The sequence below is a fragment of the Boleophthalmus pectinirostris genome, unplaced genomic scaffold (assembly GCF_026225935.1).
Source record: "Boleophthalmus pectinirostris isolate CB_2022bp ecotype Guang Dong unplaced genomic scaffold, ASM2622593v1 HiC_scaffold_9, whole genome shotgun sequence".
In the NCBI taxonomy this organism is placed as follows: domain Eukaryota; kingdom Metazoa; phylum Chordata; class Actinopteri; order Gobiiformes; family Gobiidae; genus Boleophthalmus; species Boleophthalmus pectinirostris.
In genome coordinates, this window is record NW_026571541.1 from 37,175,090 (window position 1) to 37,193,065 (window position 17,976).

Below are 17,976 nucleotides of genomic sequence, written 5' to 3' on the forward strand. Positions count from 1 at the left end.
AGGTGTCATTTTAAAGCAGAAGGGGTTTACTTTTGTAGTTTTTTTTTTTTTTAATTCAAGTTTTTATTATATTTTACAATTTTTACCACGTAACATATAACAGACAGCAGCACATTACTTTGGGCCGAAGGAGTAAAACAACAAATTTATCTGTACATATGCATATGCAAGTGCACTCCAGAGCAAAAATAAACAAGAAAATAAAAATGTCAAAGTGCCTGTGACAAGCCTCCACACCTCTGATTTCCACTCAGTTTAACCTGTTACAAGTACAATTAGTTTCAATTCTAAATTAAAAGGCCAAATCCATACCACATCCATAAAGTGCCAAAAACAAAGATTTGTTTTCCTAATGTACTAGTTTCAAATGTGTTTTAGTCAATGGAGCAATCAAACCTGTCACAGGCACTTCAATCAAAAACAGGTGTCCAAGATTTTACAGAAATGTCCATGTTATCATTCAACTTAGCCAATAATTTCTCATATGAGATTATTTTCATCAAATTGTCCATCCATCTGTTAAAGTCTGGTAGGAGAAAGATCCTTCCATACACCAAGAATGACCCGTGCTGCAGTTATTACCCCTTCACCTTTAAAACCACATACTCACATTTTGTTACCCCTGGCGTTTATCCCCAAGTAAACATCATCTTGGTGACCTGGGTATAGTTTTACCAATCCACCTTTCTATACATTCTAGTTCTCTTTCCCAAAAGGAATAAACTTCCCCACATTCCCAAATAGCAGCATAAAGTTTCAAGAGGCCAAATGGCATTTCCAGCAGTTGTCATTCGTCATGAGCCCCATTCTTTTGAGTTTAGAGGGGCTATAATACCATCCATGTACAAGTTTATACTGGGTAAATTTCCCTCTAGCCTCCTTTAGACCTTTCCCAGAGTTTAAAAGTATCTTGAACCTTATTTCCTCATCTATGTCACAACCCAGGTCCCTTTGCCAAATAACTCTCAAATTGTCACATATGCCCTTTTATAAATTATTGAACATTTTATAAAACAAAGATGCTTTATGTGTTCCACCAGGTACTTCACAATATTCCCTTACTGGATTTGTTTCCTGAATCAGTTTTACTTTGGTGATGTACTTTTGTAGTTTTAAAGGTGCTGGGTATCGTTAAGAAGTTGCCGATACTAGGGGATGGGCATGATTAGTCGATTGATCGATAATTGATCTTTTAAGAATTTCGTCGATTACGTTCATTTTTAATAGACAAACTGTTGAATGTAGGTTTCTGTGTGTAGAGTACGGCGACCGAACAATCCGTGTGTCGTTCGTTCATTCGTTTTTCAATATAAAACCAAAAATAAGAAAATGACAAAACAAGATTTTTTCATCATTTGTCTCCAAAACCAAAATGAAAAACGGACAGGACCAGAGCGGGACTGAAACCGGGACCAGACCGAGACTGAGACCGGAACCAAGAGCGGGACTGGAACCAGACCAGGACCAGAGCGGAACCAGAGCGGAACCAGAGCGGGACTGAGACCAGGACTGAGGCCGAGACTGAGACCGGGACCAGACCGGGACCAGACCGGGACCAGACCGGGACCAGACCGGAGGCTCAGAGCCCAGGAGCTCGAAGCTGAGGCTCGGAGTCAAAGCTTGGAGTCCACCCTGGTCCCGCTCTGGTCCCGCTCTGGTCCCAGACCTGGATCAGTTCTGGTTCAGTCTGGTGCAAAAGTCCTGCATCGCAGTCAGGGAAGTCATGTAAACAGGAAACGGTCGTTATCCATTTTTTCCATTTTTCATTTAAACACAAAATCGAAAACTGAAAAAATGAATCATTATCTGTTTTTTTTCATTTTGGTTTTGGAGACAAATAATGAAGAAAATAGTTGTTTTTTTAATTTTCTTATTTTTGTTTTATATTGAAAAATGAATGAATGATACACGGATTCCAAACGTCAGTTTTTCCCTGGACATGTCTGTTTTCCATGTCCTGTCCTGGCCGTCCGGGTTTTTTTATTTTTTTATAAAGTGATACAAATGTTCGGGTTTTCATTTCCTTTCTTTGGGTCATTAAACTGAGCGTCTCTCGTAGCGTCTGTGCATCAGAAGGAGCGAGACTCAAACAATCGGTCAGTCTGCAACATGCCGAAGCACAAATTCACATTTAACGATGACTTGTACAAGAAATTCCCTGTTTTCCGTCCCGGTCGAGACAAGTGTGAGTCCGTGTGCACAGTGTAAAAGCAGCACATATGTTTATGTGTCCAGTGGAGGTGTCAGGGACCTCAAAGCACCAGGACACTGAAAAACATGAAAAAGTTTTTCCAGGTGAGAGTCGCGCAATGTGGATGACGAGTCCCCACCCCCCTCCCCCCGTACGCTGTCCTGGTTTTGACAAACACAAATCTGGTCACACTAACCTGTATTCACCTGAGTCATGTCCTTTAGTCTGACAGAAGTTGAACCACGTCAGACACAAGAGCTGTTTTTTTCTTCGATTAGTTTATGCAAATTAGCCATGTGGTTTTAAGTTTTGTTTCTGTGAGAGTTGCACAAAGCTGCATTAAACACATCATAATGTCAAACGGGCTGATGTGGCTCTAGAGTCGTTACGGTTTACATGTCGTAAAGTTGAGTTTATTTATGCAGATTAGTGCAGATAGTAATAATAATAATAATGATGATAATTTTAATATAAAACGTTAATGATTAATCGATAATAATAAGAATGCCCATCCCTAGTCAGTACAATACATTATTCTGTGCAGTTAATTGAATTTTGATCGTGATTTAGATTTGTGTGTAAAAGATTTCCAAACTCATATACCGTATCTTCCGGAGTATAATTCGCACTTGCCCAAAAATGTGTAACGAAGAAGAAAAACACATATATAAGTCGCGCTTATTTGAAGGAAATGTATTTTATAAAATCAGAAACCAGGAGCAGACATTTCCTGTGTAAAGTGAAGTTCTAATAAAAACAATAGAAGAGAGAACAACAGACTGTTAACGTCACATAACTGTAGTATAAACCAGGGGTGTCCAAACCTTTTCATCAAGAGCCACAAATCTAAACACAGATGAAGCAGAGGAAGATCGAGGGCCGTAGACTGGAGCTCAGTACACTGAATAATTGAAATATGTGCATGTTTAACACGTTAGAATGAGCCTCAGTCTTTATTCATGCTGAGATCCTTAAAACCAAACACTAAATATTAAATATTTGCTTTATCAAGGTAGAATTAAAAAAAAATTGCAGTAAAAAGTAAAATTTTAATTGATGCAAAGCCTGAGGGTCAAGAAAAATTTGTCTGAGGGCCGCATTTGGCACACGGGCTGTAATTTGGACATGCCTGGCATAAACAACAGAACAAGTTTACCAAACTCTCCATCTCACTCCAAATCACTAAATCCATTCAATTCTTCATCCTCGGTGTCACTTCTGAACAACTCCTCGACCTCCGGAGGTAAACAGAGCGACGCAAACTCTTCTGTGTCGCTGTCGTCAGACTCAGCATCAGTCCCAGTTAGAATTATTCCAGTGTGGTCTGGGATTTTGACCCCGCGGTGAGGTGACCCCGGGGTCAACATACCATACAGTATCTTGACCCCGGGGTCAGAATCCTATTATGGTATGTTGACCCCCCTATGAAAATCTATATTTTATTAATAAAGAACTTTGAATATTAATACTATATCTGCAAATGAAAACATATTGACATATTTAAAAGTGTTTTTTGAAGAACTCAGATGCATTTTTTATGTTGATTATAACTTTTGAATTTTAAAAATGACTTAGTTGTTGAAACATATTTTATGATAATGATTTGCTAAAACAGACAGGGCTGATTAATAGAGAAGATAAATAGGGGAAACCTATGACTATAGTAATCTGACCCCCCAATATGTTTATTATCTTATTACCATGGAGAGACTTGTGCACAAGCAGAGCCGATTATACCACAGGGGGCAGTGCAGAGACCTGAGCCACAGGACTTATGTGCTCGGACTTCCTGGTCGGAGTCAGGACCCGAGCTGCAGGTTCTGGATGTTGTGCAGCGTCTCACAGTGAGAGGTCGTTATCAAAGTCTAATCTACTGCAGACAAACACGTGGATAAATCTCTACATGTCTGATTTAGACACTGGTGGTTTTTTTAGATGGTAAAAAGCTGCAGATATTTTTGATTTGATGTGGCTGTTAAAGTTCAAGTTTGAGTCCATTATTACCCTGAGATTTCTCACCTGATTTGAAGATTTTAGAGATGGAGTCTGGAGGTGATGCTGACACCGTGACTCTGTGTTTCTGTGGGACTGTGACTTCTGTTTGTCTTCTGTCGTCTTCCTCTGTGTGACTTTTCATACAGTTTCAAATGACATCAGCATAAATCCATGTATCATTCGTTCATTTGTTTTTCAATATAAAAAAAAATATAAGAAAATGAAAAAACAACAGTTTTTTCATTATTTGTCTCCAAAACCAAAATGAAAAAAAGTTTTTTAAATGAAAAATGGAAAAAACGGATAACGGTCGTTTCCCGTTTATGTGACTTCCGTGACTGTGATGTTGGACTTTTGTACCGCATACGGACTGGGACCAGACCGGGACCAGACTGGGACCAGACCGGGACCAGACTGGGACCAGACCGGGACCAGACCGGGACCAGACCGGGACCAGACCGGGACCAGACCGGGACTGAGATCAGGACTGAGACTGAGAACAGACCGGGACCAGACAGAGACTGAGACTGGGACTGAGACCGGGACCAGACCGGGACCAGACCGGGACCAGACCGGGACCAGACCGGGACCAGACTGGGACCAGACTGGGATCAGACTGGAGGCTCAGAGCCTTACTGAGACTGCGACCAGGACCAGACCGAGACTGCGACCAGGACCAGACCGAGACTGAGACCAGGACCAGACCGAGACTGAGACCAGACCAGGACTAGAGCGGGACCGGGGCCGGGACCGGGGCCGGGACCAGACCGGGACCAGACCGGGACCAGACCGGGACCAGACTGGAGGCTCAGAGCCCACGACAGGGCCGGAGCTTGAAGCTGAGGCTCGGAGTCAAAGCTCAGAGTCCGCTCCGGTCCTGGACTGGTCCAGGACCTGGATCAGTCCTGGTTCAGTCTGTACGCAGTGCAAAAGTCCGACATCACAGTCACTGAAGTCACGTAAACGGGAAACGGCCGTTATCCGTTTTTTCCATTTTTCATTTAAACACAAAATCGAAAACTGAAAAAATTAATCATCATCTGTTTTTTCATTTTGGTTTTGGAGACAAATAATGAAGAAAATTGTTGTTTTTAAGTTTTCTTATTTTTGGTTTTATATTGAAAAACAAATGAACGAATGACACACAGATTAGCACATTCTATATTCCAGTCATATTTAAAACAGATAAAATGAATGTCCAATACAGATTTCTGTTGTTGTACTCGAGTTTGTGATTGTGGACTGTAATAGAAATAACCTGATTCGACTTTCCTTGGAATGGTCCACAGTATGGCATTAAACTTAAAAAAAAAAAAAAAACCTGTCACCGTGGAGACGAGCAGGGACATCCCGTGGAACAGAGCGTTTTCAGTTTGTGAGAAGAACGACATGTGCAGGGTTTGTGTGTCAGATCAGAAAACAGTATAATCGGCCTCTTTAAGTTCCTGTGGCTTAAATCTGCAGTAATAGTAAAGTGAGTTTGTGCCTGGGTCAGACTCCGCTCAGACTCTGGAGCTCAGATGATCATTGGTAATGCATTTAGTCTGATCTGTGCAGCACCAGAACGGCCGCCTCCTTCACACACGGCGGCAGGAGCTCAGGCATCAGGGATCATTGGTTGAGCGTCAGTAATGTTTAAGATCGGGATCGTGACGTCATCATTTTCCAAAAGCTGCAGTTTGCTCGTCCACACGAAAACACGACGTCGGCGTTTTCAGATTTCTCCACTCTGGAACCCGTTCTCAAAAAACTCTCAAAAAAACTGTTTTCGCCCACACAAAACGCCGGCTCCGTGTGGACGAAAGACCAAAACGAATACAAACTTCTCCATTTTGACCAAAAAACGTTGTCGTGTGGACGGCCCCTCTGACCTTTGCGTTTTTCAGCCCCAAAAACGCCGTCACCGTCTAAACGAAAGGCACTTCTGATAAAATATTTTGTCGTTTTTCCCGTAAGTGTTCTCGTGTAAACAGACCCTGAGTCAACACACTGGAGGCCTGGGGCTGTAACAGTGACCATTTACCTTATGCAGAATAAACTGAAACTTATGTAACTAACAAATCCCTCTGGATAATAACGAGTCTGTCGGTCTGTCGGTCGGTCGGTTACTGTTTTACTTACGGCTGCAGGTTATTTAACTAATTCTATGGAAAATTCACTGTTTTTGAAAGAAATCTCCAAACTTCTGATCCTCGAATGTTTCTCCTTCTCATTGTGTGTTTGGGATCAGCTCCACAAACTCGTCGTCATGTTACTGTTATATCCACTGTTGGGCGAGTCACTTTAAAACTGTGATGTTTTATTTATGACTTATTAATGTCATTTAAAAGTGATTTATTACATTATAATATTACTGTGTTTAAAATGTAAAACATTACACGACTATTACAGCAGTTTAAGATAACTCTCAACAAAATAACTGTGAAGATGCTGAACTTTTGCCCCGTGAACCAGGACTAAACCAGGACTAAACTAGGTCTAAACTAGGTCTAAACTAGGACTAAACTAGGTCTAACTAGGTCTAAACTAGGTCTAAACTAGGACTAAACTAGGACTAAACCAGGAAACCAGGACTAAACTAGGTCTAAACTAGGACTGAACTGAGGACTAAACCAGGTCTAAACCAGGACTGAGTCAGGACTAAACCAGGACTGAGTCAGGACTAAACCAGGACTGAGTCAGGGCTAAACTAGGTCTAAACCAGGACTAAACTAGGACTAACCAGGACTGAACTGAGGTCTAAACCAGGTCTAAACCAGGTCTAAACCAGGTCTAAACCAGGTCTAAACCAGGACTAATCTTGGACTAGAACTTGGAATCTAGTTCCGCCCCTGAGAGAACCCCGAGTTCGTGGAACAGGGCGTCCACAAGGGGGTCAGCTGCGGTTCGCCCCGTGGAGTGTGGAGTTGTGCGTCGGTCCTTTCGCTCACGGTCACCCGACGGTCTACACGGGCTCGTCTACACGGGCTCGTCTACACGGGCTCGTCTACAGGGGCTCGTCTACACGGGCTCGTCTACACGGGCTCGTCTACGGGCTCGTCTACACGGGCTCGTCTACACGGGCTCGTCTACACGGGCTCGTCTCCGGCGTTTCACCGCTGCTGATATCACCGTGATTTTAACAAATTTGTATAAAGAAAAACAAAAAACCCACCACTTCAATCCAGGTTAAAAAAGCTTTGTGACTCGCTTTACTCACATTTGTACCGAGTAAAATATTAAAATTCTTTCCCTGTAACGCCACATTACTGAGTTACAGCAAAAAGCAACACATTACAGTAATTCGTTACTTTTATAACACGTTACTCCCAACACCGCTTATATCTTAAAGTCCTTGAATACTGGCTTCACTTTCTGAAACTATTGCGATTCCAGACTGAGACGACGCTGAACTTTGTGTCAGTTTTTGTTTCGTGTGAATAGGCCCAGGAATTACGGCGATCTGAATCAGTAAATTTACACATTTGCATAAAGCCCGCTCGCCTTTTATGACCCGTGTTTACAGCAACGATGAGGAAATATACAGACGACCTTTGACCCGGTTCGTATGACATAATGAACTGTGTCAGCGTGAGCCACAATCTGAGGGTTTAAACGACTTTACTGAGAAACCACATCAGGGCAACAGGGGCATGTTTGAGTGACTATACACACGCACACACACACACACGCACACACACACACACACACACACACACACACACACACACACACACACACACACACACACACACACACACACAGTCACTTTTACATACTTACAGCCACCTGCTTGTTTCCATGGAGATGTTAGTGTTAGTACTTTTCCTGGAACATTTTAAACCACGTCCTGCTTCCTATAAACGTCCTAATCTTACATTTATTCATTTACAGGTGTTGTACCTGCTAAAAATTACCTTCCTCAGAGAACTGGAGATACAATGTCGAGAAGTAACTGCACATATAAACTAGAGCTGCTCGATTATGGAAAAAATCATTATCATGATTATTTTTAGTCAGTATTGAAATCATGATTATTCAAACGATTATTTTTAGTTACACGATGGTTTTATTCAGCATTTCTCTCTCTCTCAAAAAAACCCATAACACTTTGTTATTGACAATTTACGCAAAACTTTCAAATTGAAAATAAATTCAGGCTACATATCTGAACCTTAGAGCAGTTTTGTGATGTATAAAACATAAAATGAATAAAATAAAACTTTGAACATGAAATAAGAGAGAAAAACATAAGTGTATCCAAAATAAACTGTATATCCAGCTCTTCTACAATCTCTATATTTAAAAAATAAAATTAAAACATACTTTATACTTTAAATTGTTTCAACTCGATTATATGAGTTTGGAATTGTTTGGGACAAATTGAAATTGCAATCAAAATTTGCTTAGTTGCACAACCTAAGTATGTACTGAGAATAGGTGTTCTGAATACTGAGTTACTGTATTCAGGTACTTTTTCCTTTTTCAGTGTTATTCCAAATTAGAAGTGTGCAAAAATATTGAAATATCAGTATATGTATAAAAAGTATTGTTTAATTGTGAGCTGCTGTATTGACATATCGCCAAGAGTTTTTTTTTTTGGTATATTTTACTTTTTACAATTTAGGTTTCAAACTGCACAACATTAGAGTGAAAAATAGAAAACACTTGTGGTGAATGTATGTGTGATTTTAAAGGTGCATTGTGTAACTTTTCTGGTGGAGGGTGCATCAAACGCTTTTCTCTGTGGAGATGTTACTGCTTTATGTTCCAAAGTGTGGTATTAAATGTTTCTATCTTCACGGAGCCCAAACCAGACCAAGTTACAGGTCAGATTGAGCTAGAAAACCACCTGTAATTGAATAAATGTAAAGTAGAGCTGTTTAATGTCACACTGTGGAACATTCCAGGCAGATGAATGATGGATTCTCCACCAAAAAAGTTACACAATGCACTTTTAACTTCTCAATTTAGAGACAGGAAATGCATAACAAATGGCCAAATAAACACAAAGCTGTTTTATCCTCATGTTGCATCTTTACTCTATAATTTAAATTCATGTTGATGTAAAAGTACTCTAAAGTATTCAGAACACAGTACTCTGATTGGACCATGTATCAGAATCTTTTAGAAATTCATTTTAATGCAGATATTCATAACTTAACATGTTTTCAAAGTATCACTGGAAATAGACAAGTGTAAAGCCATAAGGTGGAACATTCCAGCAGGGTTGTTAAAAGCATCAAAAATCAGATAATATCCATCCATCCATTTTTTTCTTCTTTATCCGGGGCCGGGTCGCGGGGGCATCAGTCTAAGCAGGGACTCCCAGACTTTCTTCACCCTCGACACTTCCTCCAGGAATTCTGAGGCATTTCCAGGCCCTCCAGCGTGTCCTGGTTTTTCCCCGGGACACGTCCAGGAGGCATCAGAACAGATGCCCTCCCCTCAACTGCTCCTCTTGACATGGAGGAGCAGCGGCTCTACTCCGAGCTCCTCCCGTGTGACTGAGCTCCTCACTCTATCTCTCAGGGAGCGCCCAGACACCCTGCGCAGGAAACTTATTTCGGCCGCTTGTATCGTTGATCTCGTCTTCTCGGTCATTACCCAGAGCTCATGACCAGAGGTGAAGGGAGGAACAGAGACTTGCGCTAAATCAAGACTCAGCTCCTCTTCACCACAGCGTCCACATACAGCGACCACATCACTGCTGACGCTGCACAGATCCACCTCTCAAGTGGAGAAGTTCAAGTATCTCGGGGTTTTGTTCACAAATGAGGATGGAGCGTGAGATTGACAAGCGGAAATCAGATAATAATCAAAACTAGATACTCATTTGTGCAGGTTTCTGTACTAAAAAACTTCTATTATTAATAACATTTGACCTTTCCTGAACAGCTTCCTCTTGAGTTCGATCAGAAGTCGTGTAAGTGTAATAAACAAACGTGTTATTTTGTGTTGGAAATTACAATATTGTCTAAAAAACAGCTTTTAAAATGATCCGTTGTGAATCAGAAGCGGGATATTTTGAAGTTTCAGTCTCGTGACAGCACTATAAATAAGACACTTTTAATTATAGCACTTTTAAAAACAAAAACATTACATCAGTTAACAAGTAAAAAGTAAAAATATGATTCCAGGTATTCAGAGCGACGGCGGTGACGTGCCTCAGTACTGCCCCCTGTGTTTTGTGTGTTTTTGTTTTGACACCTGTCATATTCCGGCGTCTCTGCTGCAGACTGACTCCGCGTGTGAATCCTATTAGGCAAAGCTCGTGGATTAGCTCCAGCGCCCTAAGAGCAAAAGGCTGGAGGTGCGGCGCAGATCACTGGGGCAGGAGTCGGGAGCGAAACGTGTTTATGATTCCATGAGCCGCAGCTGAATCAGCGTCTGGGGCCTGTGTTGATGCAGGAAACGCGGCTGAGTCAAAGAAAGGTTACGGCCCGCACCTTTTAAACTCCACCGTGTTGGCCGCACTGTAGTTCTCTGTGGAGTTTGGAAGTTCTTTTTGTTTTTAATAAGTTTCTGTGTTATGACTTTTTAAGGTGAGGAAAGGCCGAGACACACTACAGGAGAATTTGACAGATTTTGGCTGCGATTTCTTCTCACGGAGTTCAGAGAGGCGTGACCCGACTTTTTGTGTTTGTGTGAGATTTTAAAGCTGCTGCTCCTCGTGTGTGTGTGTGTGTGTCTGTGTGTGTGTGTCAGATCATAACCATGAAACATCAACAATACCCCAGTCAATAAAACGGAGCGTCAGGGGCGCAGACGCAAAATACAAACTCAATAAATAGCGAAAATAATGACTTTATTAATCTGTGTATCATTCGTTCATTTGTTTTTCAATATAAAACCAAAAGTAAGAAAACAAAAAACAATAATTTTCTTCATTATTTGTCTCCAAAACCAAAATGAAAAAACAGATAATGATTCATTTTTTTAAGTTTTTGATTTTGTGTTTAAATGAAAAATGGAAAAAACGGAGAACAGCCGTTTCACGTGACTTAAACTGTGATGCTGGAACTGAACCAGGACTAAACTGGTTTGGTCCCAGTCTCAGTCCCGGTCCCTGTCTCGGTCCCAGTCTTGGTCCTGGTCTGATCCCGATCTCAGTCCTGGTTTGGTCCCGGTCTCAGTTCTGATCCTGCTCTCAGTATCAGTCCCGGTCTCTGTCCTGGTCTCTGTCCTGGTCTCTGTCCTGGTCTGGTCTCGGTCTCTGTCCTGGTCTCAGTCATGGTCTGGTCCTGGTCTGGTCCTGGTCTGGTCCTGGTCTGGTCCTGGTCTGGTCCTGGTCTCGGTCCTGGTCTCTGTCCTGGTCTCAGTCCTGGTCTGGTCTCGGTCTCTGTCCTGGTCTCTGTCCTGGTCTGGTCTCGGTCTCTGGTCCTGGTCTGGTCCTCGGTCTCTGTCCTGGTCTCAGTCTGGTCTTGGTCCCGGTCTCGGTCCCGGTCTCGGTCCCGGTCTCAGTCCCGGTCTCAGTCTCAGTCCTGGTTTAGTCCTGGTTGTTACGACCCAGCTCTGCTAGGGACAGGGGGAAGTCACAAAATAACCAAGAGGGTAAAGTGGTAAAACTAAAGTTGTGATTTATTTAAAAGGAAAGTAAAGGTAAAACAAAAGAACGATATTTACAATAATTAACAAAAAGAAGCAAAAAAGTAGTTTTTTTGTTTTATTATTTTTGGTTTTATATTGAAAAACCAATGAATCATACATGGATTTTTATTCCTCATCTCTCGTAAAGTTGTAAATTTAAACTGCAGCGTCTCATCCACATTATTCATAGAAACTGACTCCAAATACTGAGCCTCAGTCCACAAAACACGACTGTGAATCCAGTTTGAAGTGTTATTTAAAAGTGAAAAAGTGAGTTTGGTTCGTCACGTGTGTCTGTTTACATCCACTCAGCGCACGGATTGAGCTGAAGCTGCAGATCAGCGACAGTGAATCGACTTCCTGTGGACTTTATCTCCAATCTTTTATGCTATAAAAATCCTGTATCTGAAATTTTCCTCCACATTTCACAAATAATAATAATGACACAGTTTTGACTTTGAACATTTAAGAATCTCAGAGCAACTGGTTTTACTGGAGACAGGAAACAGCTGACGCCATCACAGCCTCACAGATTTATATCCTGTCCATGTCCCGCTGCACTCTTTACTCTGACACTTTAAGTCTCATCAGATTCTCCTCGTGTCTGTGGTTTGTGCTTTTTGTCGCACGTTTAAAAATTGTTTAAGACTGTAAAATCCTGTAGTGTGTGGAGGCCTTTAGTGTTTATAAAATTAAACACTGCAGGATGGGTCAAATGCATTAACTTCTTAGGTTCTTTTTAAAGACAATACAGTAAAGTGTGTTTACCTTGTTGACATGTTTCGGCTGCTGCATCTTCAGAACTGTCCTCGGTGTTGGTGGTGACGTGTCGTATATCAGATGTTGTTACTTCCTGTGGGCGTGGTCAGACCTGATGGACCTGCAGGTGGCTCAGACTGACCACGCCTCCCGTCGCCCGGTGTTCTCTGGAGGAGGGTGTCCCAGGTGTGTGAAAGGAGGAACGCTCCGTCATCTCGGTTAACGCTGTCCGTGCCTCGTTTCCTGATTTCACCGACCTCCCTGATCCAGCGTTTGAACTTGTTGTTTTCCGATCCAATGACCCGAGCCCCGTCCCGATCCATAATGTGGTTGTTCCGGATTGTTCCCCCTTTCACACACCTGGGACACCCTCCTCCACAGAACACCGGGCGACTGGAGGCGTGGTCAGTCTGAGTGACCTGCAGGTCCATCAGGTCTGACCACGCCCACAGGAAGAAACAACAACTGATATACGACACGTCACCACCAACACCGAGGACAGTTCTGAAGATGCAGCAGCAGCCGAAACAGGTCAACAAGGTAAACACACTTTACTGTATTGTCTTTAAAAAGAACCCAAGAAATTAAAGTGTATAAGAAGACAAAATGAACATCTTTGGGTCAAATGCAGGTTAAACCCAGAGACACTGAAGTATGCATCAGATGTAGGGGAAAAAAAGAAGGAAAGAAGAATAACAATTTATTTTTCACCATGTTGATCGATCTCAATTTTAGATTCGATCTTCTTCCACCTTATTGAAAATAGAGACGTGGACTTCAGTGTCAGCAGGTTCGGTCCTACACGGATTTACTCCCCGGGCGAGACTGCTTTCTGGCGCCACCAACTCCCTGAGCCAAAAAAAAAACAAAACAGTTAAAACTTGTGAGAAGTGAGGACTCGCTTTAGCCCTGACTGATTTTTCCTAAACAAAAGAGCGTTAAATCCTCGTCAGCTCCACACACTGACACATGATCAGCTGTGACCTGTCGATGAAAATGCACTCGCTTTATCATCAAGATCGACTAAAGTAGAGATCGGGATTTATCGATTACTTTGATTTTGGTCACAGCCCTAGTTTAAACCAGAGACATTGTAGTATGGGTCAACCAAAACACACTTAAGAATGAGGATTAAGGATATATTTAAGGATTTTATTTATTTTTATCATGAGGAATCTGTGAAAATCCTTGTATCATTCGTTGATTCATTTTTCAACATAAAACCAAAAATGAGAAAATGAGAAAACTGTTTTCTTCATTATTTGTCTCCAAAACCAAAATGAAAAAAAAAACAGATAATGATTCGTTTTTTCAGTTTTCAATTTTGTGTTTAATGAAAAATGGAAAAAACAGATAACGGATGCTTCCCTTTTTACGCGACTTCCGTGACTGCGATGTCGGACTTTTGCACTGCATACGGACTGATCCAGGTCAAGGACCAGACCGGAACGACATCGGGACCAGAGCGGGACCAGAGAGGACTCCGAGCTTTGACTCCGAGCTTTGACTCCGAGCTTTGACTCCGAGCTTTGACTCCGAGCCTCAGTTTCGAGCTCCAGCCCTGCCGTGGGCTCTGAGCCTCCGGTCTGGTCCCGGCCTGGTCTCGGCCTCAGTCCCGGTCTGGTCCCGATCTCAGTTCTGATCTCAATCTCGGACTGGTCTCGGTCTGGTCCTGGTCTCAGTCCCGCTCTGGTCCCGGACCTGGATCAGTCCTGGTTCAGTCCGGCATCACAGTCACTGAAGTCACGTAAACGGGAAACGGTCGTTATCCGTTTTTTCCATTTTTCATTTAAACACAAAATCGAAAACTGAAAAAAACAAATCATTATCTGTTTTTTCATTTTGGTTTTGGAGACAAATAACGAAGAAAACTGTTGTTTTTTCATTTTCTTATTTTTGGTTTTATATTGAAAAACAAATGAACGAATGATACATGGATTTGTGAAGTGTAATGTGACTTTGAAAACCAAACAGCTTCTCATTCAGTGTCACTTTTTTTCTTTTTGATTCTGTCCCTCGTGTGTGTATTTTTGACTGACCTTCTCCTTCTCTCCTCTTTCTCTTTCTCTGTGTGTGTGTGTTTTTTTTGTTTTTTTTTCCAGTGGAGGAGGCAGACATCATCGACCTGGAGAAGAGGTACTGGCTGCTCAAAGCTCAGTCCAGAACAGGACGCTTCGATTTAGAAACGTTTGTGCCTCTGGTGTCTCCTCCCATCCACGCCTCGCTCAGTGAAGGTACACACACTTTTACTGAATACAAGTGAAAGAATGAAATGTACTTTTGTTTCACTGCTTCTGTACACAGTCACAGAGTTTTAAAAATATTCATGTTTATTGTTTTTGTTTATGTCAAATGAAGATAAACTAATATTATTTTCCATAATTTATAAATTAAAGAAAGTCTGTTTGAAACTGATTGTACTTTTACTGCAAAATGATTTACTGCTACTAGTGTACTACTACTACTACTACTACTACTACTACTACTACTACTACTACTACTACTACTACTACTACTACTACTACTACTACTACTACTACTACTAACTACTACTGCTATTACCTACTAATACTAGCTACTGCTGCTACTACTACTACTACTGCTACTACTACTACTACTACTACTGCTACTACTACTACTACTACTACTACTACTACTACTACTGCTACTACTACTGCTACTACTACTACTACTGCTACTACTACTACTACTACTACTAACTACTAACTAATAATACTAACTACTGCTACTACTAACTACTACTACTACTACTACTATACTACTGCTACTACTGACTACTACTACTACTACTACTACTGCTACTGCTACTGCTACTACTGCTACTACTAATACTACTGCTACTTACTACCTACTAATACTAGCTACTGCTGCTAACTACTACTAACTGCTACTACTACTACTACTACTACTACTACTGCTACTACTACTACTACTACTAACTACTACTAATAACTGCTACTACTGCTACTAGTACTGCTACTACTACTACTAATGCTACTACTAATACTTCTACTGCTACTGCTACTACTACTACTACTATACTGCTACTACTAACTACTACTACTACTGCTACTACTACTACTACTACTACTACTACTAACTGCTACTACTAATACTGCTACTACTACTACTAATGCTACTACTAATACTTCTACTGCTACTGCTACTACTAATACTGCTACTAATACTACTAATACTGACTACTACTACTACTACTAATACTACTACTACTAATGCTACTACTAATACTGCTACTACTACTACTAATGCTACTACTAATACTTCTTAATGCTACTACTACTACTACTACTACTACTACTGCTACTGCTAATGCTACTACTAATACTTCTACTAATACTTCTAATGCTACTACTACTAATACTACTACTACTACTTCTGCTAATACTACTGCTGCTACTACTAGTACTACTATTAATACTACTACTGTAATATAAATAGAAACTCTGCTGTTACTGTTACTACTACCAGTACTGCAACTACTACCAGTACTGCAACTACCAGTACTTCTACTACGACTAAAACTTCTACTTCGACTGCCTCCACCAAACCTTCCCACAACCCAGAACTGTTTAAATTAAAGGTTTGTACAGTGACGCCTTTAAAAAAAAACAACTTTAATACACATGAACAAGTAAAAATGCTTCTGTAAATGCTCCTGTTACAGTGTCATGTGTCCGTAAATTTAATGTATTTCTGTAATTATTTGCGGCGCAGGTTTGTTTCACGCGTTTGACGAGAATCGGGACAATCACATCGACTTTAAGGAGATTTCCTGCGGTCTGTCGGCGTGCTGCAGAGGGCCCGTCGCAGAGAGGCAGAAATGTGAGAAATCTGTTATTTTTTTACACTATTATTTACTAAAACAACAGATTTAGATCACCACGTTACCCTTTTATTGTTTTGAAAATGCCGGATTCACAGAAAATAACATCATTTTTAGTAAGTTCAATTAATTTCGGTTTGGTTTTTGATGCTCTGTCTGTCGCTTCTGTGAGGAGAAGTGCCACGTGGATCGTTTGATTTTCAGTTTAAAATCAAAAGCGAAATAACAAATGATTGGGTTTCACTGCCAACAGTTCACACCCACGTACACCCTTCTTACTTCGCAGCCTGCTTACTTCGTTCCACGGTTTCATTTTCTTAATCTGCGAGACATTTACGATTCTGTAGCGTCGCGTAGTCATTATCAAAAGAGAAAATATCTGCTGCTCGCTCGTGTGATGTGCAGAGTCTGGTTCTGTAGAGTCCCGCTCCCACTGGGTTTCACAATTCATCAACCTGGAAGTCAGCAGATTTTTTGAGAGACAGATTTGTGTTTTTTTTTCATGGCTGATGCAGATACAGATCGTGTAGAATGCGCAGGGTTCCCACGATCATGGAAATCCTGGAAAAGTCATGGAATTTTAGTATCTCTTTCACACAACTCCAGCGTTCTCTTTAAGTTTTCATGAGGCTATTATGATTATTTCTGAACGTCTGCGCCTTTTTGTTTAGCCTGAATCATCAGTCGGTTTTACTTCGTTTTACTTTGTTTCACTTCATACAAACCGTCTGAAATCACAGCCTTAGATTTCGTTCGCTCGACAATAGGCGAGTACTTTTTTAAATTTAACCAGTCGCTGCTATTTGGTCGTGACGTATGTAATGCGCCGCTAACGGGGATAACTGGTATATTAAGCTTTTCCCAAATCTCGTAGGAAGAAGGACAATAAGGTCTTTTCCCTTGATAAAATTCACCAAACTTTCTCTTTGTTCCGACTTTAAATCCTCGATCTCGGGAATCGTTGTTAACACAGAATGTCTGGTTCTTCGCTGATTGGCTGGTGCCCAAACTCACACTTCCGGGGTTTTGCGAACAGTTTATTGTAATTTGATTCCTGATCTAGTTGCTGAAGAGAAATGAAACTGAGCTGAGGCACTAGATGGCACGAGCCTGTCTACTTTTTTTTTTTTAAAAGAGACGACAATAAATGCACTGACAGGATTTTGAACGTTAAAAAACTTATAATCCCAAACCATAAAGTGAGTGGAAAGAGTTAACATTTTATATTTAGCCCTAAAAGTCTGATCAGTTCTACACATGTAGGTGCTGCAAAGTCATGGAAAATTCACTTTAGGTCATGGAAAAAGCCATTGAAAAGTTTTGAAATTTGGTCAGTGAAAAAGAGCGGGGACCCTGAATCCAGAGCAGCCGACGGCCGATATTTACCTCTGCTGATGTTTTTGTGGCATTTTGGATTATTTTCCCCAAATGATGTAATTTAACTTTACACAGTCTTTTTATTATTATTTTATTATTTTTTTTAAAATCTTAGATCTAAAAGAGAGTAGTGTTGTCACATTTTGCACTCAGGTGTTCAGCAGAGCAGCCGCGGGGTCTTAAAAGTCTTAAAAAGGACTTAAATTTCATGTTCCTAAAT

General features: G+C 41.1%; 1 protein-coding gene across 3 annotated transcripts in view; it reads left to right on the top strand.

Moving 5' to 3' along the window:
* usp32 (ubiquitin specific peptidase 32) overlaps positions 1-17,976 on the top strand; it is a 112,972-nt gene that overhangs the window by 38,543 nt on the left and 56,453 nt on the right. For all 3 annotated transcript variants that reach the window (XR_008631500.1, XM_055148097.1, XM_055148098.1), the window contains exons 6-7: positions 14,617-14,748; positions 16,271-16,378. Coding sequence is in view for 2 of the 3 variants with exons in the window: in XM_055148097.1 (XP_055004072.1) it covers positions 14,617-14,748; positions 16,271-16,378 (240 nt within the window). In the remaining variant the exon portion in view is untranslated. The remainder of the gene's footprint in view (positions 1-14,616; positions 14,749-16,270; positions 16,379-17,976) is intronic.